General features: G+C 44.3%; 1 protein-coding gene across 1 annotated transcript in view; it reads left to right on the top strand.

Annotated features, from left to right (window-relative positions):
* Positions 1–2119: 2119 nt before the first annotated feature.
* Positions 2120–25258, top strand: part of FLI1 (Fli-1 proto-oncogene, ETS transcription factor) — a 58464-nt gene continuing 35325 nt past the window's right edge. Inside the window, exon 1 of the mRNA XM_080358015.1 lies at positions 2120–2501. Within this exon, the coding sequence (XP_080214141.1) occupies positions 2484–2501 (18 nt within the window). The 5' untranslated portion in view covers positions 2120–2483. The remainder of the gene's footprint in view (positions 2502–25258) is intronic.

Genomic DNA, 25258 nt, shown 5'->3' with positions numbered 1-25258 from the left:
ATGCTCTGTGAGGTCCGTGGATGACGGAGGCTCCCTTTAGGGTTTCCCCCCCCGCCTCCCTTTCGCGGTTAAGATCCTCAGCCTGTCCTCTCCCTCACCCCCCACCCCCGTTGTTTTTCGGAGTGTTGTCTAGAGAGGAAACCATTTGGGTTTTGAAAGGATGCGTTTCACTCTTCCCTTTAACCTCTTGCTTTTTTTGGTTGCTGCAGCAGCCTGCCATGTGGTAACGCTGAAGGGGAATGGAGAAAAGAATATTTGCGGCACGGGACGGCGGGGGGGGTTGAGATAGCAAGGAAAAAGAAAGAGTAATGAGGAAAGCAAAGGGTTAACCGTGATTTCTTTTAATTGAACTCCAGTTCTTGTGGCCTTAGGCAAGGGGGGACCTGACCCCGCTAGCAGCATCCAGATGTGCTGCTCTCCGGGGACCCCAGCGCAGACCCCGGGATTGTAAAGCAGACAAGGGGGAGGACGGAGGTGGGGGGAAAGGGGGGCGGTCGGGCTGTCCCCTCTGTCCGTCCCCCCCCTTTCTCCCTTCACCTCCTGGCTGCAGACGGCCTCAATCTCTGGCAAGCAGCAAAGCAAAACCTCCAGGTCTGGTCACGTTCAGTCCCGTGTCTGCATCTTAAAAAATTGTAGCTGAATTGATGAGGCTAATTTCGGAGGAGGGAGGGGAGGGAGGGGCGAGGGGGATCTACAGCTCTCCCCTGCCAGCTTCGCTCTTGGAGAAATAAAGTATTAATAAGGCATCTCTACCGCAGCCGAGTAGAAACACTAGTGGCATTATTGAACTTTTCTTTTGGAAGGGGCGGGTGCAGAATAACTTTGGATATAACTTTGATTTCTGCCCCCTCCCCTCCCAGTGGTTGGACTAAAGACAGGGGGGAAACAAAAAGCCTGGACACAACTGGCACAGGACAAGGTAATCCTCCCCACCGAGAGATCTGACGTGCAGGGGTGTCCTCCTGCCTTGACGCTTTTCTTTCTTGGCTTCACCCTCCTTTATTCCACCCTTTGCCTTTTTCCTCGGGCTGCAGCAGTTTGCAGAAGTGGGGAATGAAGGGCGACCGAAGTGCTGCATGATGTGTTCCGCTCTTAGCTGCTTGTTATTTTTGCAAAAAAGGGGGGGCGGGGCTGAAGTTGTGCGGGTTTTGCTGGACAGGCGGGTATTGTCTCCGCTCCTCGGGTCCTATGGAGGGTTTCAGCTTTTCCCGGAAAAAAAAAGGAAAACGCTTTTCTGGTGATCGCTCCCGTTTGAATGAAAGGGAGAACTGCACGTCAGGGGCTCGCCCAGGTCTAAAATGAGATTTAAAGGCTGGTAGTTGGGTTTTTGCATTCTGACACGGCATCCGGGAATAGAAAATTCAGCTGATCTGACTATTATTGCAATTTTTGTCGCTTTTAGCTTATAAAGTGGAGGTTTTCTCCCTGTCTGAGTGGGGTTTGACTATGAGGGGAGGCTGGGGAAGTTACTCCCAGCCCCTGAAGTGACATGGATGGACTTCCATCCATCTCAGTATCCTTGATTCAGAGCCCGATATCCCAACCGTCGGGATGAAGGGAAGGGGTGAAAGTGGAAAAAGAGCCTCCACTTTCCTGCAGCCCCATTTCCAGCCTGCCTTTAATTACTGGATTCATTTGTCGTGCATTATTGCGCTTACCGCTCATTTCTGGCAAAGACTGGACCCTCCTCTTACCCTCCTTGCTGGGAGACGTGGAGAGGGGCCGAAATGTTTTAAAGACGTTTTAATCGCCACACTTTTTATTTTCTTTCTCTCCGAATCGTATTTACGGTTTTCTTCCCTCAATTTTTTTGCCTGTGACTGGAAAACGCATTAATAAAAAAATCTGTGGCAAGAGACGGAAATTCAGTGAGTCAGGCTAAAGCTGCTCCAGCCAAAAGAGAAAAAAAAATTGCAAAGAAAAACCTTAAACTGTGGGATGACACACGGCGCTCGCTAATACGGTCGGGGGTGCGAGGCAAAGTCTGCGTTGGACTGGCTGTCCCAGCGACAAACAGAGCTGCCAGAGGTACCTATTGTTCTGCCCCTTCTTATCTAAATGGAGCAAATATCCTGTATGTAAAATATATATATATATTTTCATCAAGAAGGCAGGACCAGCAGAGAGACGAAAGTTTCCTCCTCGAGTGACTTCACTTCCCAAAATTAGCAGAAAAAAACGTTTCATCCGGTTAACTGTATCTTTTTCGCTCTGCTGCAACAACCGAAGTTAAAAAAAGAGAGAGACGGAGAGAGAGGGAGGGAGAGGCAGAGAGGAGGAGAGGGGGTACAGAGAGACAAGCAAAACTGCTGGAAGGACGGGAAGAAAAGCTGAAAGAGAGAGAAGGATAAGGAAAAGGGGAAAAAAAAAGAAAAAAAAACACACAACAAAAAAAACTCCAACAAACTTCGGGAGGCTTCGGTCGCAGGCTAAACCGGGTCAATGTGTGGAATATTGCTGGTACCGGCTGGAAGTTGTTCTAGATGGACGGCACTATTAAGGTAAGGGCGGCTGGGGAGAGCTAGGAAGGGGCTCGGGGGGAACCGGGAAGGGGCTCGGGGGTTCTGTCCGGCTCTGCCCCTCCACTCCGGCGCGGCCGCTCTCTCGTCCTCCGCCCCAGCGTTTCGGGGCTCTCCCCTTCTCCCCTCCGGTACTCATGGGGTCCGCAGCCGCTCGGGCCCCTCTCGGCGGGGCGGTGCGGGACCCGCCACCCGCCTACTCCCGCGGAGAGACCGCGGGGACAGGCGGAAAAGCAGTGACAGCTCCTGCCCTTGGGGCTGTGCCCTGCGGAGAGCGGGACGAGGCGGGGGGGAAAGGCTGGGGCTGCCCCCAGATGTGCGTGTATGTCCCCAGCTGTGTGCCTCCGGCAGTGTGTTGCTACCCGGCTCCGGTTTCCTCACCCGGCCCTGCTCGAAATGCATTGCTGGTTCTGGTGGTCGCCCGTGCTTTTCCTCCAGTAGTTTTGGTTGTGGGTTTTTTTTGGGGGGGCAGGGGAGAAGAGACCAATTTGGAGGAGAAACAACACCCCAGCTTGGGGCGAGGCAGGGGGAAGGGGAAGCAAAGAGTGTGGCAAAAAAACCACCAACATAACCAACCTCTGGTGGCCTTGAGCAACCAAGGACACTGCTGGGACTCAGAGAGTGGTTCCCCCTCCTCTCCCTCATCCAACCGGCCGTTCCTTCGGCCTCTGCAAAGATAAACCAAGCTTTTTCCAAGCCCCTCAAGGTGGCTCACGCCGTTTCCCAGAGCCTAAGCAGCAGAGGGTTGGCTTTCTTTCTTTTGGGGACCCTTGTGCAATTCTTGCAGGCTCTTCTTGAGGGAGCGCTATAGCACAGAAGCAGCTTGAACAGAAGAGCCTTGAAGCGAGAGACACTGAGGGTGTGTTTGGGCTGGAGGATTTCGAAAGATGCCTATCGCCTGGGTGGGGTGTTGATCTCTTCTTAAAAGTCTCTTTTTTTTTCTTTTCTGCTGACCTGGTGAGAAAGAAGCTGCAAACTGGCAGGAACTGAAACTTTCTCCCTTAGATTGCAGCTTGTAACAAGTGCGCTGTTTGGAAGGGTCTCAAAAGAAGGGGGAGAGAAAGAGATGAGAGGGAAGAGAAAATGGAAAGAGTAAAGAAAGAGGGAATGAAAGGGTGAATGTGAGAAAGCAGGAGCATTGAAAACACAAAATTTGGGAGGTATGGCAGGAATAAGATGCATCTCCACCCTGCGCCTTCTCAGATCTGTAGCAAAAGTAACCTGGGCCTCATTCAGCACACGTTTAGTGCACCACAACCTTCTTTGCTTTGTGGAGCCCTTAAATATTGTGCAGTGAAAGTGCAGAAATGTCCCATCTGCCCTTTGCCGCAGTGAGCACATGGGCTTGCTTTTTTATACAGGCCACAAGCTCCTTGCACCACCCTCTGCAAGGTGCTGGAGTATTCCAATGACCAATGGGAGCTCCTCTTCTCCCCAGTCACCCCGTGTTGAGATGGATTATTGCTACCCCCCATAAAACCCTTGGTTTGGAGATGAGGAACTGCGACACTTCACTTAGAGTCACGTTGGGGAGGCTGCGGCCAAAGGAGGAACTCGGCCGCATCCCAGGTCACTGCCCTGGCTCCTACATCTGCCCACTGACTCCTCTGCAGCCTCTTCTTGTATTGTCCTGCTCCACTTCTAGTCCAGAAATAACTTGGCTGTTCCAGCTAAGAGAGACGGGATCCAGATTCACCAGTCGACTCTTGGGTTTATTTACTGAACAGTTGTTCCATGATCATCAGCAACTTGCTGCAGGTCCCCATGTCCTGTTTGCCGCCTCCTATAATTTATCCATTTTCTGCACCATGCATTAGTGCTCTTGAGATTATCTGAGACTGCTTGCACCTTTTCTTGCTGGGGAGAAAAAGAGTGAGCTCCCAAGGAATATCAGATTGATGGATTTGCTGCAGTTCTACACTAAAAGGAAGGGTTAGCCCACCTTGCTGAGCTTGATTCAGGTGAAGGGCAACAGGAAAGGATGTGGCTTGAGATGCTTAAATGTTTTTAATGCACTGGGCTTTGTAAATAACATGTGCTTCAGGGTGGATTTTCTAAATTTGAGGAAATAGTAAAGAAAACCTGTATTGTATCCAGAGGAAAGCGATTTAAAAGCAATCGCATCCTCAGGTCTGCTCTGCTGTAGGTTGTATGCGTTGATTTCTCTCAAAGCTGTGCATTTAGGTTGGGAAATAATAAGGCAGAAAGATGCATGTAAGTGACTAGAGAGTAAGAAAAACAGAGAAAAAGCCTCTTTCCTTATCTAGAGCAAGAACACAGTGACTGACCAGATGAAATCTGTGTTCCAGTCTGGTTAAGAAGCACTTCCCTCCGTAAACTCAGAAATACATGTCTCTATGTGGAAGATAAGTGCTGTGCAACACAGAATAGATACGGGGCCGGGGGGAGGCTGCTCATTCTGGTTGATTGTCTTCAGTTTAAACAATACAAGTGACTTTTTTCAAGTCCATATAAAACCGTCCCACAGACTAATTGTTCTAATCGAGCCAAAGACTTGCAACTGCACACCTGGCAGATGCAGAAGGAGTTTGCGTCCAATCTACTACAAACAACTCTCCCTTCACCCCGTGATCCCCACTGTTGTGCCTATCCTCTTTAACCTTTTCATGCCATTCAGAAAGAGTTTTGCCACCAGGCTCTCTGACAGCTAGTTTTGCTCACAGAGCACGATCAGATGTGGTCAGGATGATTTTGGGTGACCTCTGCATCCTTTGGGGACATGATGTGCATGTGTGAAGTCATCAGAGTTTTTTAACCCAAAGCTCAGGGAATTTCATGGATATAAACATGTATTATGGGATCAGCTCAGGGCTATAAGTCACCTTTCCCCATCATGTGCTGACTTAGGCCACAAGTGATATTGCTCAGCCAATGCACCGGCTCTAGAATACGCCTTTATTTCTTCATAAATAACTATTTGAGAGGAATTAGATCACTTACTGAGGTGTCAGGGGGTAATTTTTACTGCATTCTTCAAATTATGTGTGTAATACCTGACATGGGAGGCGGACTGGCTGGTTTTGAAAGTGACTTGTAGAGCAACGCTCTAAGGTGTTTTGTGGAGAAAGAAGAGCAGCAAATCTTTATCTTTATTAATTCATTCCCATATTCAGTTTACACTCCGTGAGCAGTTGCAGAAGATGATTTGGAGCCAGCGAAACTCATCACAGTTTGTGTTTGCACTAATTTTAAATAGTCTGTAATGCTTTTACTATATGCCTCCAAATCACATCTTCTTTGGGTTAACATCCCACTTTGGCTTAGTTTACATTGCATCTAAGGGGCTTTGGTTTTTATTGCCTCAAATTAAAGCAAAAAAGGGTGCATCTAATCTCAGCAAGATGCCCGTGCATGGGCTTGCCCACAACAACAAATGGTGTGGTTTTAAGCTGGATTAATTGTTTCAGTTCCACTTTACATGTGGATTATAATTAAAGTAAATACACTTGCCAAAGCCTGACTGTTAATTTAAAAAAAAAAAGCGCATTTTGTGTAACTGTTGCTTTCATTCCATGAAAATATATTTATCCTTATGTTCTGCACATAAGAGAGAAATGATCTGAAGGACATTCAATGGTAACATTATTCAGGTAGAGGACAAAACCACCTGATATCTCCAGGGCATGAATGATGATATTTATTGATAGTCCCTATTCAGGTGACATTGATACTGCATAATGGCTTTCTAATAGCAAAAACCTATTAGAAATGTTTTGTAATTGGGATATTTTCATGTTGCTGCTTCGTTTTCCCTCCAAGACCTGTATGCAAACACGTGTTGTTCACCATGGTGTGTATTTACGGTTGCCACAGTGCTGGGTACTGCTGACTCGAGGGGTTCAGAACTAACAGGAATGTGCTATGCAAGTGAATAAAAGGTGAATTATTTCAGAGCTGGTAAACCAAGCAGCTCTGCCACTCTGTACTAGAATCGTTCCTGCTATGGGAAGGAAGATTCGTCCAGAGCAAACCTAACACACAACAAACCAGCACCAAGTGCTTCGATTTTAGGCACTTGGGGTTTCACTCAGAGGCTTTAAAGAGGTGCTGAGAGGCTTGTGTAGTTTCTCTCTACCCCTGTGGATTTTACCCTAACAGGATGTGGTCATTTTAAGTAGTAGCATGCATGTCTTGAGGATTTCATGCTTTTATTGTAGTTATTTATTTAAATTTCATGATACTCCTGCTGTAAGATGGGGTGGAGGCTCAGCTTCTATCACTCCTTGCAGCGTTTCTTCTGAAGAGAGTCTTGATGTGTAAGAGTGGAGCAATTCTTAGGAAGAAGTCTTATGAAAAAGGGACAGAAATGAAGAGAAGCAAAGGGGAAGGTTACACCTCCAAGTGAGGTCTGAGATGGCATGCTGATAAGGTGAGATATGCTGGGGGAAGGGCATTTATAGCCATTTATGCAGGAAGTAGAGTTGATTTTCTTCAGGTCTCTCCTTCCTGGCCTTTTTCAGAAGGATCAGGCTTGTGAACTTCTGAACGTACAACCTCATGGCACAGAGCATCTTCCATTTATTTTCTCCCAGTGAAGCATCAGCATGTGAAGTTGTTGTGCATCACCGCTTTGGAAAAGGAAAACTTCTCATTCTGCATGAGTTTACTTGACCACTTAAAGAAAGACCCTGTGTCCCATCCAAGTGCAAACATGCACAAGCAGGAAAATTAAAGGAGCCAAGGGAGCCTTAACTGCAGATTTTCAGATATTTGTGGGTTTGCTACACACCTCACGTTTCATGGTGTTTGTGCATGGATGTGTGCGTGGCTTGCCTAGAAAAAGCGGGTCAAATATGTTAAGTTCAGCTCTACGACTTGGTCAAACAAAGCCCTGTTGCACTTCCATGGGTGATGCCTCAGAACGCTTTCTGAGTGAACAAATGTTTTCTTACAAGGCCATGAGTGTGTATTTATAGCTGTTTTCGAAAATACACACTAAAATATCACCACGTAAATGTGGTTTTTCTGCCTCCTTCTGGAAACAGTCCGCCCGATGGCAGACCCAAGGCTCTGTTAACGTGGGTGCTGCATCATCACAGACACCTAGTTAATAACTTATCACCATATGTATAAACAGCAATGTGTTGTAAAGGACAACGTATCATCTACTCTACTGAGTTCCAAATATCAAAGCCTTCAAAATGTTCATGCACCTACTGCTTATTTTCTTTCTTCCTCTCATTGCCCAGGCCACATAATTACCGATGCATATCTACACAGCTACTAACCCTGATCTAGAAACCCGTCTCTTGTAGTAAAGCCGCAAACGTTAACTCCCTCCTCCCCCACCTCCGCCACCAAAAGCTTTTCCTTTAGCTGTAAGACAGAGACCTAAACAAAAGGGATGTATGTTACCGTATGTTACTGTTGAAGACACACGAGTGTGTCCTGATAAACCTTCTGTTTACCAAATAACACCCAAAGCAAAATTTTGTAATAATGACCTGGCAGGGACCATCAGTATTTGATACCAGAGACACTTTGATGCAGCTAATTCTGTTTTGCTTCCATGTTTTGAAGCCAGACCCTAAAACCATGTATGTAAGTGCATTTTATCTAAGCAAGCAGCTTGATTTGTAAAGGTTCTGGCAGCCTGTAACTCCCATTAGATTTGCAGGTAACTGTTCCTTCTGAAACCCAGGCTGTTTTCTTGGTGCTTTACATGGATTCTATATGCAAACATGGTGATACGTGTTTGCAAAACTGCCTAAGGGGCATTGAACATTCATCTCTTAGTGGAAATAGATGGGAGAAATAGATCTAAATCCCACAGATGACTTGCAAAACCTCAGTCTTTGCCTGTCTTCAGCACTGTATGATGACAGAAATTCTTTCTTTTCCTGATTTCTTTTCTGAAATACAGTCAGAAACACAGCGCATTAGAGGCTCCTGTAGTAAATGTTACGGATATAGCTAAGCTTACTGTTTATTTGCAGTTATCCTGATCTTCCAGCACAGACCAACCCAGAGCAAAACTGACCACAGGGCTGTAAAGGAGTAAGAATCACCTAAAACCAACAGAATCCTCCTCCAGCCCAGCCTGACCAAGCTGCACACCAGGAATTGAACGTTATTGTACTGCCAGTCACGCAGAGGGAGTGAAAATAACACAACGGGCAGGAGAGCCTTTAATTAGTCATTTACCGATTTTTCGCTCAGCAAAGCCCTGCCTTTCTTAACTAACACTGGTTTTGGTCTGAGGGGAGGCGATAAATCAGCAATACAGGGTCTCTTAAGGCTGGTCGATGAGTGAATCAAAGAAACCGGTGTCAGGTATGGTGGGGTCAGTGGAAGGTGTGGTGAGCTTGGGAAACCGATTCTTGTACGCTGAGAAAATTCTTGTTTGAATGTTTTTTTTAATAGCAGCTTTCTTTTCAAAAAGAAAATAAGGAAAAGATTAGGAGAGGTTAAAATACCTTTATTTTTACAGTTAAAAGCAGAATTTGGCGCTCTGCTTTTTTTTCTGAATAGCTCTTCTTGTTGTTCCAAGCTTGATTGACTTATAACTGCATCTGAACCAACCTCCCATCAGTTCCTTTTTATCAGCCAAAGTGAGACTTCCTGTGCTCCACAGTCTGGTTTCCTGATGTGTTTCCTTTTTCCTTTTAACAGAACAAAGGAAACTGTAACTCCTCCACTGCTCCTGTTCCAAATCTCCTTGGGACTTCATTTAATGTTAGCATCGAATATTTGCCTTCATTTTTTTTCCCTGCCTAGAGTGATAGTGCCCTCTTCATATCTAACTGAGCTTTGCAGTGGAGGGGCAACAACTACCATAGGTCGTTGTTGCAATGAAGCCGCCGTGCTCTCGTCTACCAAAATAAAGCAGAAAAGGGAATATCTTGGCCAAAGACTCTGCATGTTACTAGGGATGCGGGATTTTTAATATTCCGCTAAAAGCGCTTCTGAACACAACTATTAAAAGAAGCAACTACACAAGTACCGAGTTATATGTTAGCACAGAGATAAGCGCAAACATAGGCCTGATTTTGAGTTATAAACACTGAGTATTTTCAAATTCCCACTGAAATCGGTGCAATTTGTTCATACTGAAAGTGCCTTTTTCCATTTATCCAAGAAGAGGGGAAACCACAAGTTCAGCCCCTCCAGAATAGGTGCCTTCTACCCAAAGTTAATTGAAGGATTATTGCAGCACATCCGCTAACAAGAAGAGTTTCCAGGGATCCAAGCCTAAAGGAGGAGCAGGAACTATGTTATTTTAAGCAAGGAAAAGAATCAGCATCCTTGCCCTCCTACAGAAACCTTTCTGCAGGTTTCACTGTACTGATTTGATGTTTTCTCATGCAATAACAGAATCCTATGCCTTTACATGGAAAAATGTAATTTTTTAAGCAAATAATTTCACATTACCTAGGGAAAGGCATCAGAATATGATATCCCTTCTGTAAAATCTGGTAAAAATCAAGGAAGTTTCACCTTTTCTGCTGTGTTCTGTTTATGGAACAATTTCTATACAGTATAATTCAATTTCCATAAAAACTCCATTGATTTAATCCCTATTAAATTCTGAGGATTTGTCCATGAGGGTCATGTTGCAGTTTAGGACAGACTCCTGATTAGAACCAGAAGTTGTGACTCGTATGATTAATTCCCTGTATTATGATAGTTGTCCCCAGAGGCTCCCACCAAGATGAACCATGGCACGTAGATGGAATAAAAGACAATAATCCGAGCAGACAAAGGAAAAGAAAAAACTAGGAGGTGAAATACAGGAAGCAACTGATCACTCCACAAGTCACCATCAGAGGTGCGGGGAGTCCTGATGGGAGTTTGGACCTTAAACATCCTTACGTGAGCTTTACAGAAAAATTACTAGAGCCAGAAGTTACTGATCCACGTACAAGCTGAAGCTGATCAGATCACCACTTATAAATTGATCCCGAAAGACTGAAAGTTGTTTTGAGTCGTTATCACAGTTGCTGTGGGTATCTTTGAGGCAAACTGAGATTCTAGGCTGAAGTCTGGGTAACTCCTGGTCCTTCGGAGATGATTTGCTGCAGCAAGAATAATTTACCTGATGATAACGCTCCCGACACAAACTTGCTTGCAAAATTTATGTGACATGCGTGGTAACATCCTTCTTTAATTAGGTCCAATATGCACATGTATATCTTTCTACAGCACAAATATTTATGTTTTAGTGATATTTCGAGGAAACATAAACTAGTACATCTGGCTTCATTAGAACCAAGGAGGATTTAAAAGGAGCATGCACTGAAGTGATTTGTTGGGCAAGAACTCGCAGTGTCGTCCTGCACATATTACCAAAATTGTCTGTAACAGCTCCACTGTGACTAGAGAACGAATGACCATATGTTAAGTGAGGAACAGATGCACAGAGAAAACCAGTTTGTCTTACCAGGATCTGGGGGGGGATTTAATGACATACATTTCTTCTGAATCCCATTTTCTACCAGACAAGAGCGTGTGCAAATTTTGTGCGTCCTACATTTTATCCGAGTGTCTGAGGGCAGAGGTTTTCTCCTTCTCACAGAATGCGGGGTAGTTATAAATGGACGGAATAAGCTTGCCCTTAGTTGCCTGCTCTTGATTTTTGGTATTCTCATATGTCATCTCTGCTTCAGGAAGGATGTAATTATGGTTGATCGTTAGTGTCATGAATTATTTGTGCTACAGTAGTGCCTAGAGACCGGGGCGGTCCCTGTTGTGTTAAGCATCGTGTGTAACAAGAGATTCTCCTTCTAAATTCCTGAGAAGTGAAGAAAAGTTAAGGCACTTGATTCGAACTCCAGAGTGGACGCAATTGTTGAGCTGTCAGACATGACCATGCTTTATCCTTCCTTTGCCAAACTCTTCCAGGTGTCTGTAAAGGATGGATGGATCCCCTTTCCACCACCCCTGCTCCCCACTGAAAAGGACTTCCACGAGTCTCACAGCTTAAACAGCGCTTTCCCTCCCCTAATTTTATGCCCCAGTGTGTTTACAGACCACTGCCATACCTCTCTATATATTTGTTTTGCCAGGTTAAACAAAGATTCTCTCATCTCTTTCATATCCCCCCTCTCCTGGTTATTCCTGAGCTGCACCTGTTCCCATCTGAGTTTGTCTTTCCCAGCATGAGTCACTGAGTATCACACACTGTTCCAGTGCTCGGGGTGAACACACACCGGGAGAAGCCTCTCTGATGCAATTCTGGGATTGCAATGATCTTGCAACAGTTTTGTTGGTTTGTTTGTTTTATTTTTTTTTACACTTCTGGTGAGTCAGAAAAATCTGTGAGCAGTTGATTCACTCCAGTCTGCGTCCTCAGCGATGCGAAACATGGTTCAGTTGGTTGTTCTGCCACAGGTTTCCTGTCTGAGTTCAGGAATTTCACTTCACCTCCTTTTCTCATCTGCAGAAACGAGCAAATCCTTCCTTTCCCTCCTGCCTTGTCTGTTTGATTTGGGGTAGATGCTCCTACATGGTGAGACTGACTTAGTTTTGACCTGTAAGCCGCAGCTACAATGATCTCAGTGCATGTCCTGCAATGCAATATAATGAAAAGAAACAGACCCGGTGGTTCTTGCCATTATGTTCTTTATAAATAAATGTTCAGCAACCTTCTGTTCCTGAGACACTGGCATAGCCAGCAATATTTTATTTGTATCCTGGGTTTGTAGCTCTGATGGGCAGGCTTGTTTTCCCTTAGCACAAAGACCATTACAAACAGTCCAGAAGGAGTAAGAAAGGTGTGAAGTCCAACAGGTTTTCCAGATTTTTGCAACAAGGAGGAGTCCAGCAGAGTTCATTCACACACATAGCACCCAAATTTCAGCTGGGCCCAAATACCGGATGGTTTCTTACCCAAGCCAAACTTGTACGTGTTTTAAGAAACAGCAGCCAGCACACGGTCAGGACCCTGCTCTGATTGTCTGTTTCTGCCATTGACTTCTTACCCTTTTGCAGCTCTAGGATTGGTCGTTTCAAAACTAGCAGCTGCAGACTAACAAAAATAATTTTAAAAAGACTTAAATAATTAGCATAACCCTAAACCACAGAAACCCTGTTTGTGAGCTGCGCTTTTCTCACCACACACAGCTCTGTGCCAGCCTGAAGGAGCTTTAGCTCAAACGCCACACAAAGGCGTTTGGAAACGTGCGATGTGGAAGGTACGTGTGTGCACACAGAGAGGTGAATTGTGTTTGTAACAGGTCCATGTAGTGAAGGAGCAGAAAGTGAAAAGAAATCCCTCTGAATCTTGACAGACCGTTCCCCCAAATAAGATGCGTCTTTCCAAGCCCTCCTTGCACCCACAAATACACAAGTCTTGTAGATACTTTAGCTCTGTGATCTTAAATCTTTAATAGCAAGTACAAATGTGTATATGTGATTTATTTTTTAACAGAGATGAGCAGGCCTGCCACAGTTTTAATTCAGACAGCAAGACAAAAAGCTATAGGGAATTTAACGGTGTGCAATGGGCTGTACCTGAGCATCAGGTGTATCTGCAAATGAGCTTTGAAGCAGAATTTGATATGGAAAGTGGCAGCACATGTAGTGTTTATTGACACAAAACTCAATGAATGGGCAATATAATCAGTAAATGAAGTGCTTTTTGAGTATCATCAGCTACAGTGGGTAGAGAGGTTTGTTTTAAGAACAATATGTTAGGGAACTACATTTTAAAAAGACATTCTGTGCTTAAAACATGAGGTTACGATCCAGGACACTTGACTTCCACTCCTGGCTCTGGCTGTGACTTTCTGTACAAGCACAGGAAGCCACTGAACTTCCAGGCAGGACTGGATATTCCCTGTTTTTCTCTCGCCTACCCAGATCCGGCGCTGTTTGGACTAGGAACCATGCTCCCGAGTGGATTGTATTTGCCCAGCGCTTGCACAGAGGCAACTCGAGGTTTACTCATCCTGAGTCAGGCGCTGGAGTGTTTCTCCAGGAATCACGTCCAAGACGTGCACTCAGTTATTCACTCTTCGTTATGACTAACTTAATGGCTTGTATAGATAAGGGTATTTCTAGAAGAGAAGTACGTTCAGAAACCTGAAGTTATCTGTAGCAAAGTTTTCTTAGCATCTAAGCTCAGAATCAGTCATCTATTATTTAGCACAAAGATAATGAGAAAAGATCTGTCATCTGGTATCCGCTCAGCAGATAACGATCCTGCTCACATGCCCTTTCTTTTGAAAAAGCTAGACTTTTTAAGCAATGCTGTTCAGTAATTACAGCAGAAACCCGCAAGTGGAGACTTCTCTTTCTTACCCAGAGACCCTGAGCCAACCATTAGACCTTTCTGTGCCTTGAGTTTCATAATTGTAAAATAATAATGGGTAATGTTCTTCTGAGGTAAGGCTAAAAAACTGACAAATCCTCACAGAGAGCTTTGTCAGCACTGGATAGAGAATGCTGGAGGTGCCTGAAACATCGCTAGAAAATTCTCTCTGAAATGCAGTTCAAAGCAGCTGGATGCAAGAGGGAGGGGTTTTTGCAACTAGGAAAGGAGCGACACTATTTATAGGACCTAAAAAATGTTCTAGTCGCTTATGAAACACAGAAAAAACAGTCTGTTCTCTAAAGCCCAAGTAACCTAAACCAATTGCATTAACACAAACGTGTTGCATTGAGCTTGTACAGTCCCAGCGGCTCAGCGTGCGCAGGAGGGGTGGTGGCTGCACCCCGTGTCATCTGCTCAGCACCACGCACTCTCGTGGGCAGTTTGTTCTTTCCAGCCCTGATAATCAAAGATGCAAAGGTCACGCTAACTGTGGGTCACTTTTCTCGAGCAGAAAGGTATATAACGGGCACATAAAGCACAAAAAAATCTTTGATGAAAAGAGTCTGATGAGCAGCAGGAGAGCAGAGGCCAACCTGCTCACTTTGCCCTTGCTGCTTGTTCACTCACCAACTTGCTCTCGTGGCGCTGCTATTGTTTGATTCTGACCTGCCGAGACAGGTGCAAATCTGCCTCCAGATCACACTTGGATGCATGGCAGGCAAATTTTCATGAGAGGCTGCAATAACAAGACGCAGCTTTAACCTCTCAATGCTCTATACAACTGGGAACCTCTTCTGCACGCACCTGACAGTGGCTGTGAGCAGGCACGCAGCACCCAGCTTGCTAAAAACAAGCGCTTTCCAACAAGGGGAGGGCACGCTGAGAGGTTTGCACCGTTTTGTCTTGTCAGACAGTCATTTAGCAAGTGCCATTTGTTGCAAGCTGATTATTAAAAAAACAAAAGGGAGAGAAAAACGTAGTTAAAATGAGTTTTGCCTTTTGAGCAAGCTCGGAGCCTTCCCCGCCCATGGAGCTCCAGAGCGTGGTCGGGTATGGGGGCGTTGCAGGAGTGGAAACCCTGATCACAGGTGCCAACATTGCACTCAGAGAGGCTGGTTCTTTACTCGTCCGGATGAAAAAGATGCACAAGGTCAATAAGGAGGTGCTCAAGATTAGCCAGACAGGCAACATGAGTCTTGGTCTCTTGATACTTGCTCTTCTGGGCTGAAGCATTAGTGTGTTTTAGGGGAGTGCTCCTTATTTGAACTGGCTCAAGGCACACAGGACCTTACTTAGTGTAGGAGCTGAGAAATGCACCGTGAAGAGCAAGTTTTCTCTCTCTAGTTGTACCTTAGGCAAGGTGGAAGTAATTTTTAGAAACACTAGGAAATTCACATACCTGAAGCATCATTATAAATTCATTCTACTGAAGGTAACGAAGATAGCCTGTTTTTTTGCCTCCCGTATTCTTAGATGGACAACTGTATTGCAGATTAGATGAGCAGAGGTCTGATCCAACTAAATGTGGAGAAAGTGCTGTGTGGCTTGAGGGACATGAAGAAACAACCTAAGAAATCTGAGGAGTGATTCAGCTGACAAGAGTTATCAGGCAGGTGAAAACAGCAATCGAGGGTGGTGCGGTTGTGAGCTGCCTGTGTATTAATACTCTCGTGTCACCAAGCTGGGCTCATAATAAACACTCCATATGATACAAGCGCACGTGTCAGGAGGCATCTGGTTCTGGAGACCACATGGCCGGGGAGGCTTTGAGAAAGAAGGAGCAGGACGGTATGGGGCTGAGCTCTGTAGCTGGATGACATGGCAAGGCTGTTGCCAGCTCTTGTGGTATTTTCATCTGGAAAGCCTGAATTGCATTCTAATTACATAAGAATATCATTTATTTAATAAAAATGAGCTTATTAGCATCACAGAGAAGAGCTAGACAGTATGTCCTAAAAGGATTAGAAGCCCGGTTATAAATACAATTAGATTTCTAATCAAGATTGTGCTCAATTAAAAGGCTCTTGGTGCATGTCTACATGGGCACTTCCAGCTGATCTGACCCAGAAAAGCGTGAAGCCTGACACAGAGACACTTGTGCTTGTACGAAGAAGAAAAATAAAAGAAAAAAAGCTTTAAAAAGATGGCTTTAGGGGTCTATTTTTTGGCTGCGAGTGATGAATTGACGCACAAGGGGACAGGCAGAATCTGTAGGTGCCAACAGGGTCTAAATGCCAAGGATGCCCAATGGTGACTTTAAGGGCTGCAAGAAGATTCAAGTGTGTTTATACCTTAGACCAGGGCTGTCCAAATCAGAACTAAGCCTGGCAAAACCCCAGGAAAGGCCTTTTTGGGAGATGAAGTCAGATAAGTTGTTTTCTGCCCCTGCCAGCGCATTCCAGTTCTATTATTCACTCTATCACACAAATGATAAAAGAAGGAGTGGGTTGAATCATGTTTATTAATTCAGAATGACAATAGGACACCTGGACTAGCACCTGTCAGAATATGATGCAAATTAGCCCGGGAAATCTGGTCTTGATCAGCGCAACCATAATGAAGCACTAATAGAACTGATAATGATTTGAAAAGTGTTCATAGGAACAAGCTTTGCTCAGATATTGGCTCAATTGCATTAATTAATGTGGTACATACAGAAATGTGGCATTGCTCCCATTCATTGGTGCTTTTCTGTTGCTGTTTGTTTTTTAAACAGACAAGCCCAAGACTTATTATATTTGCAAACAATGGCATCATGGAAATGTTCTGTTTTACTGCAAAGATAGAGGGGGCGATGTTTGAAAGCTAGAATTAAGCAGGATTTCCTTCTGTTTTCTCAAAGGAAAGGTTAACATTTGTCAATAACTGTCACAGGCTGTAAATGGCCGAAGTGTCATACGATGGATTTTTCTGATTGCTTTTAGTCGAGGTTTTTCGAGATCATGGGGTGTCAACAAAGAACCGAGCTGAACATTCATGAGCCGTTCCTGAGCTGAGCAAACCTCAGGAGATGGCACTGAGATAAGAGAAAACTGTTCTGACAATGAAGTAATAACAGGTTCTTTGCTTCCTGAGTTACACTATTTTTTAATCATTTTAATGTGCCTTACTCTGTATCTGTCACTGAGATAAACCGATCTGCATAGCTGGATATATACTTGCATAGGTTTTGTGAGTGGGTGGAGTGTTTTTTACTCTACAGAGATATTGAGTTGTTATAGTATCTATTTCATCTCCTGTATGTGCTTTTTCCCCCCCCTCTATCAAACTTTAGGCCGAATTTAGATGATGGGAATGAATTACATTTACATTACATTACATTTACAATGTTCAAATCAGCAGAAAGATGGCAAGGCTGAGAATATGTAAATGATCTTTCCATTAAAATTATTAATTGTTCTGAATGCCTGCCCTCGAGAAAGGGATAAATGGGGAGGTATTTCATCATCCCACCTGAAAATAAAGGACATGGAAATGGTTCTCCAAAGAAAGAGAATTGCAGGAGTGGATTAATGTGTCCTGAAGATTGAGCCCTAGGTTCCGATAAAAGCATTTTTGTGTCATCAGTGTATTTGTTAATAGGATGCAAAATGCACAGAATTTCTCTCTCAGTGTAGGGTAAACTGCATTTTCAGAAATTCAGGACCACTGACATACGTGGGGTTTGTTTCTTTCTCATGACATATTATCGTGTGTTTGTAAATCTGGTGGAGCAAACAGATTTTGGGCAAACACACTGGTTACCAGGGCTCCTGTTTGTGCTGCAGAGAAATCCCCCAATCCAGCAAACCCCCAACAAGCAAAGAAAGGCAGAGGGGGAGCTCAGCAAGTTGAGCAGGGAGCACATGGGGTGAAACGCATGCAAATGTCCAGCTGACACAAGCTGCATCCTCTCCCATGAAAAACTTCATCATAATCTGTGCAGAAGCTCACTTAAGGATAAACACAATAATTCTATAAATACCCCGGGCCGTTTCCTGTTGTTCTTACTGCAGCTTGCACAGGGTTTGTGTCTGGGTGAGGGTGTGACTATAATCCACATAGTCACACATACATTAACCTCCTTCTCTGCTTCTCTGGCTGGTTGTATCATGGACTTGAATAAAAATGGGGTTTTCTTTCTAAATAAATGCATTATTTGTCAGTTAACCTGTGGTTCATTCTGCTGAACACAACATTAGGCAGTAATGAATTGAACAATATTCTTTATGTCAAGAATTAAGGCAGCAAAATGTTAAGCTCTTGTGCTTGTGAATAGAGTTGACCTGAATATGAGTCACAGTCACACACACTTTTCATCCCCAGTTATTTCAATTTATGCACCTTCTTATTTTTGACCATCATACTTAAATGAAACACACCTTAAAACACAAATTGAGACAAGCAAGCTCCTCCTGGAATGTTTTCTGCTTCATATTCACTACATTGCGCATTTTGTTTTAGTGGATTTGTTATTTTAGTGAAAACAGAAGCAAAAGTTACACTGACATGGCTTGTTCGTTCCATAAATAAAATGGGCAGAATGCAAACAAATTGCAGAGGGAGGCCCCTGACTTCTAATGTATGAATTAAGATTTTAGAGGACTAGACTGAAAGTTCCTGTAATTGTTAACTCAGCAATTTCATTCAAACCAATGTTTTTTTTAAATAGCATTGGCAACGTGCTCTTTACTCCAATGGAGATACTTTACCGCTTAAGTCTTAAAAAAAACCCTCCTAAAGTGAAATACAAACCCAGATTTATGTTACCCACGCTTGCTAAGCTTGGATCTGCCTTTTAAATATGTGTTCGGTTTTAATCAGATGGTCAATCCCATCTTCATCCACCAAAAGCAATTTTAAATGGTTCCTTCAGTTAATATGAAAAAAATGGTTGAAGAAGAGAATTTGGCCGAGATAGCGGGAGATGAACAAACTGAGGAGAAACCTTTGTGAAAGGGACCAGGACCCAATAGCTCATCCGTTTGCTGCTGTCCATAAGAAAAAAGTGTTGATTTTTGCAAAGGATAATTGTAAAACAATTTGTCTGTGAATGCAAACAAAGGCGGCAGAGTGGGTGTGCGCAATGGATATGTTTGGTGTGAAAGGCGAGGAAGGAAATGGGGATAGCAGGCAAGTATGGGGAGAAAAAGGCCTGATGGTTGAAACAGAATCCTCTGTTCCTCCTCGTGTTTATTGAGGCTTTTTTCTGTTAACTGAGTTAAGGCAGAGAGTGGGTTTTTCATAAGCTTTAAATGAGGGATAAAATGTATTCTCCTTGATTGATTCATATTTATTCCTTTGAAGAGATCCCTAAAGAAAATACCTCATGTATCACTCTGTAGCTGAGCATCTAAAGCAGTGCCATTAGAATCCAAACCACCATTGCCATTGCATTTTTTCCGCTGCTTCCCCTACACTTCATTGTTTTTCTAGAGCCAGAGACATGCTCTGATGGTCTAATCTGATCTGTAGCCACTGGAAGCTGATTGAGACTCTTCTGCGAAGACAAAACCAGAGGGTGCTCTGTGGTCTCTGCTTCCCCACACCCACATTTATCTGCAGCATTAACACGTTACCACATATAAGCTTTTGCCCCACCAGCTCTTGTTGGGAGGTGACTCATATTTCCAGGTAGGCTGATCTATTCTCACACCTGCAGGTGGAGGTTTAGCAACACTAATATTTATTTTTAACCCTTTGTTAGCTGTATTGCTTGGTACATGCCAGACCTCCAATCCTCTAGCCATTCGTAGTTTGGCAAATGAAATCAGCCAGAGCTAAGAAATACATAGATTTTCTTAAAAGATGTCTAAGCACCTAAATACATCTTTAGGTGTCTGTATAAACTCTTGAAAATATCATTAAAAGTCTACAGGCTATTGTAATTTTGCTGAGACAGATAGTGCATATTGTGTGCGTTTGAGTTGGAGTCGTTCATGCGTTCACATTTCAACACATCAACATGCAAACACGGAAGATTTGACCAAGGATGAAGACAGAACTTTTGCTGTCTCGGTAGCAAACCTATAAAGGCTTAACTGGCCCTTTCTCCAAAAGCTGTTGCAGAATTTACTCTGTGTTTATACATAAGAAGCTTCATGCTAGATACAGTCTTACTTTTTCCAACTTGGTGTCTTTCTGTCAGAAAGACGCAAGTTTATCCAAGTCCTACCTCTTCACTGGAAAGGTTGATTTTTGGTCAGTTTTCTCACTTGCTGAAAGCCCTACTTTGTGCTTCCTCAACTTTTCCAAGTTTTGTTTTGAAACTACTCTTTATTTAGAAACATAAGCCAACTGCAATATTTTAAGAAAAATGAAAAAGTTAAAACTGCAGTGAAACAGAATATCTGAAACAAAATGCTTCGCTTAACTTAAGGTGGACTTCTCTGGATAATCATTTTGACTTTTTGTCCGACATCAGGAGTGGAAAATTTCTCACAGACTCCATAATTTTCTCAGGATTTGAAAACAGCATCTCCCCACATTATGGGTTGTCCGTCTTTGACCCTGTGGCCTGGACACCCCCTCATTTTGCACAGAGAAGTTCCACTTGAGTCGAACAAACAGTTTTGCTGCCTGAATGGTAAATGAGCCCACATCTCCCAAATATACTATCATTTTAGTATTGAAGCAACAGGAACAGCTTTTCTGTGCTTCCTGTGCGCTTCCTTCTCACTTGAAAGCCGAGGAGATTTGGTATATCGAGGTGTGAACATTATATGTTTTCATTGTGAAAGCACTAAGAGGGCAGAGATAACAGAGCAAGACCACATATGGACCAGTGTGCCAAGGTGCCGGGCTCAGAAAAGAGGAAAAAACCCCTAACAGCCCATTCCCTCAAGATATTTACAAGCAAAACGTTAAGTGCACAGTAATATATCCCCTGCACTGCCCTAGCCGCCTGGATATACGTGCAGATATTGCCTGAAACTCAATGTTGGTATTGTTTTGGGACTATGCCAAGGCACGCCTCGGTTCGCTTTCTTTCTTTTTAAGCCCTCGATTTCACTAACAAATCAGAAATGGGTCTTTGAAGGCTGGTTGGTTGTTGGTTTGGTGTTTTTTTTGTCTGCAATGGTCTTATTTTCTTCAGAAAGAACGGAGCAAAGACAAGAGCAGAACCGCGCTCGGCTTTGAGCCCGGTAAAGACAGCGCTAAAAGGCTGCCAGAGATGACACCCAAATTCCTTAGATTGGGTTTAACTCCTCCTTTTAAGTGGCCTGAAAAATCCCAGCCAAGCTGATACCTATTTTTTTAATCCCTGTAAGAGTTTTAATAGCAAGTGAGCGTAGGTTCTTGCTTTTGCACAGAAGCCATCGCTGCCTCTCTGTAGGGTGGCTGTCTGGTTAGCACAGTCAGAATTAGGAGGGGGGCTATTTTATTAGCCGGTAAAGCTGATTGATTTATTAGAGCAGAAATCTCTCGCTAGCTCCGACACAGGTTATTCTCCAAATGCAAACTCTATTTCATTTCACACGCACAAAATAGCCAAAGTGCCTGTGTTATGAATAGACCCCTTTGTTACCCTGCGAATCGACAAGACAGACTGTTTAGTTCATGTCTGTACATTAGCAAAGGAGGACGGGGTCTGTGAGACAGATGTGGCCTTTAATTGCGTGGAAATATTAGAAGATCGTTAAGCCATTTTTGACAGGGTTTTCCTCTGACAGAGGGAGTAGAACCGTGTTTCGGGGAAGGCGCAAGGAGCAGCCCTGTCTTGCCAGCCCCACAAATAGGACCTTGTCCTACTCCCTCATCCCAGCGCTAAATAAAACCAGAGGAGATTTAGTCAGAAGCCCCATTTCCCTGCCAGAGCTACATCTCAGAAAGAACTCTCTTTAAATTGCATCTGATAAAAGGCTTTTCAACACAGCTCAGGGGACTTGCCCTGTTAGAGATAAGGCCAGCCCTATCTGCTCCGCTAAGAACATGGAGATGTGCCGAGACGCCTGCTTCTTATTTATGTTCGCATGATTTGGGTGTAAGAAACGCTTCAGCAAAAGGCAAAACATAGTGCAGTCATCTCAGAAAACATCACAGTGTTGCATGTTGAAGCTGTTCTCTATAGGAAAATGAGCTTTTGAGGTGAGCCTGAGGTTTAGTTTTAGTTTAGGTGCACATGTTGGAAAGCGTTTGGTTGCTTTGCATTGGTTTTCATGCTGTAAAATTAATGTAACAACCTCACGCCTGTCTGCACGGCACCCCTGAGGTGCTGGCTTTGTCTATTAGAGTTGTTGCTACAACAGCAGGAGCCTCACAGCTCCGTATTCACAGTTATCAAGTCAGACCTGATGGTTTTCACTAAAAAAAATATCCTACGCAAACTAAAAATATCACATTGATTGCTACAGGTGGGGATTTGCTGGAGGTCACTGGGATGCAGAGCTAAGTGACCTACACGAAGCCATAGCACTGAATAGGTGTCCATGCTGGCATTTAACTCCCAGTCACACCGTGGTCCGTGTCTTGCCTGCTTTCCCTGCAGCAAAACCTCTGAAACTCCCTGTCGTCAACTTGTTCCCGGCTCCTGCTTCACCAGGACCGAGGAGAACCGGGAGAAGAAGCCTTTAGATCTCACAGGTGTGGAAAACCATCCCCGAGCACAGAGCTTTGGAGGTGGCAGCAGCAAGGGACCTCATTTATCTGAGCAAGGCCCAGAGCCCTTCTCAGTGCTACTCTGATAAAACCAACAGACTCTGTTAATGGCTACTGATAAGAGATTTCAGTGAGTTTTTAGCTTGGTCCCACAGGAGAACAGCTTTTGCTTTTGTCTGGCAGTTCTAGCCCTAGGATAACACTTGCTGCTTCTATGACCCCCTTCTTCCAAGGACATTGGATCACACTACAAATTCTGAGCTCTTTTGGGAGTAGGTACCATACGGATAGGGAAACTGAGGCACAGGGACGTTAACACAGCTGTAAAAAAGCCATTTTAAAGTTTTTATTCTCACATTATCTGTTCTTGAGTTAACCAGAAGGCAACATTCACTGGCTGATTCTAGTAGACAGGACACAAGAGATGGAGTTGGAAGTATATATTTAATCTGTATATTTGTTTTCAACAATAGCTTTGCTATAACATCAGCCATCAGAAGCTATTTTACTATTGCAGTTTCCTGAAACATGAGTGTTTGTAGTGTAGTCTTTCCTCTGTGATGTTTGATATCACTGGGAACAGCACCTTGTCAACTCCTTTTTATATTGCAATGTTAACTGTGGGTTCCAACCCAGGTGCCCATATGGGATTTGGACATTTCATCCAAGAGGTGGGAGCGGTGAATTGAAGATTAAACCACCAGAGTTCCTTTGTAAAGAAATGAAAAGCCCCTGAGACCTTCCAGTGGTGTAACCCACGTTTTCCTGTTCAAATATCTCGATAGAGATTGACAAAGAAAATATCTTGGTGTAATCCTGCTGAGCTGTTTTCCTTGGAATGCAGCGGGCAGGCTGGTTCGCAAAATCTCTGCTTTTCCTATAGGCGTGTGCAAGAAACAATCTTGTCGCTGGAGCCGCAGGGGCCGGGCTCGGCGCACAAGGAAAACACGGCTCTGTGCCATCCCAGCGGGGTGGCAGCCGTCGGCTCTGCTGCCAAGCGCAGGAGACCAGTTTGGAACTGGAGCAGGAGCCAGCGCAGGCTGGGTGTTCTGCACAAGGCATCGGTGCTCGGCTGGGTGGTGATGGCACCTACATTTGCAGCCAGGATCAGTGGGCAAAGGAATAGGAAAACCTGGTCTGGGTGTTGTTGCCAACTCTTTTGACTGGTCCATCTCATGAGTTTTAAATCTCAAATTATAGAGGGATTCAAGGGACTGGGGCTCGCAGCTCCCACAAAATGCGTGTGTGGTTTGTGTAACTTCAGGCTCTTGCGAAAATCTCAACCTCGGGACTTGTTAATCCCAGTTTTTCTGGTTAAGAGGCAGATAACAGCTTCACAGGGCTCTATCAAGCGTCTGCAGATGATTCTTGGGGCCGAAGTAGGTTCCTATGAGTCTTGAACCACCTCCCCCATTTCCTCTTATCTCCGTGCTTCACGTGATGCACACTTGACAGCGAGTCTGAGCAACCAGCTCTGGGCTGAACACTGAACATCATGAGCACTGAGGCCCTGACTGCACATTTAATCCCAGCATAGCTCAGGGACTGGGACCAAACCCAGAACGCAAACAGACTTGAGCTCAAACGCTTGAAATCTCAAGCCAAATCTGGTTTAGGATTCAGTGTTTGCCCCCTTTGCTATAGCATCCAGACCTTGCAATGTGCACTGTGGATGTGGGTGATGGATTGTGCCTTTTATTTCCCTTCGATTGAACCTTTCCATCACTAAGCACTCCCTCAGTAAGAGGCATCAAGCTTTGCTCAATTCTCCTACCCTATTCCACACACCGTGCTCTCTCCTGGAGACTCCGCTTTGATTCTTTCACGCTGTTGTTTTTCCTTAGTCTGAAATAAGTCATCTTGGGCTGAAAGTGCATGTTTTGTTCTCTGCGGATGGAAACATAACAGCACCCGATGAAATGTTTCCTGATGGGCTTCCTGCGATTGTGAAGGGAATGGTGTCAGAGAACAAAACAGGATACGATTGCGGTGTTTGTGAATGTAACTGGGACAATGGTATCAAAGTGAAATGAAAAATAATGAATGGGCAGCGGCGTAGCGGTGAGTCAGAGCTCACAGGAACCTGAAATATTTGTGTCTCTCCGAACTGCCACCTCCCAGGTCTCGAATTCCTGGGAGAACACTCTTTTTCCAGTTTCCAGTGCTTTGGCGGTAGGAACCTAAACTGCAAAGATAAGTTTTTTTGGTTTGCACCTGTTCCTTTGTGCTTTTAAGGCTCCGTTTTATGCCCTTTCCCAAGGCACACATAGGTGTGACATAGCCCCTCTCACGACAAACCCCTCATACTTTTGGGTTTCTCATTTTACCTTTTTCCTTTCTAGGGTGAATCATTTATTTTGCAAATACTAGATTGCTCTTTGCATGTGGAAAATAAAAAGAGCAGGATCATTATATAGTCTCGGTTTCTGGTCTGAGTAAAAATACCACCAAAAAAGCTCTCCCTTCAGAGAAACGGTGGCACTATCGCAACAGGCAAATGCAGCTTAAAGTCAGCTCAGGTTTTCTGACCCAAAGCGCTCGCTCAGTCTGCAAACACCTGATGAAATATTTGCCACCCAAAAGCAGCCTCTGGCACCACATGAAGGAGAGGAGCCGGGACAAAGCCGAGGTCAGCCCAGGATTCCTGAGCAAACTGCATTTATTCTTCAGGATCGCTTGGGCTTGTCAGGCAGCCAGACTCTGAAACCATCTCCCAGCTTCTCCTCCCTGTGTCTTCGGCAGAAAAGACCATAAAAATGCTGCAATAATATTTACCAAAGTGTGTATGTTCACAGTTATATCCACGTGTCTCTGTTTACCAACACATCTGCTCAGTATATGTCAATTATTTTACAAGGATGAGTGGGGGAAAGAAAATGAAAAGGAA

Source organism: Nesoenas mayeri (genome assembly GCF_963082525.1).
Source record: "Nesoenas mayeri genome assembly, chromosome: 22".
NCBI lineage: Eukaryota > Metazoa > Chordata > Aves > Columbiformes > Columbidae > Nesoenas > Nesoenas mayeri.
The sequence above is the reverse complement of the archived record's forward strand: the minus strand, read 5'-3'. Positions and strand labels throughout refer to the sequence as shown.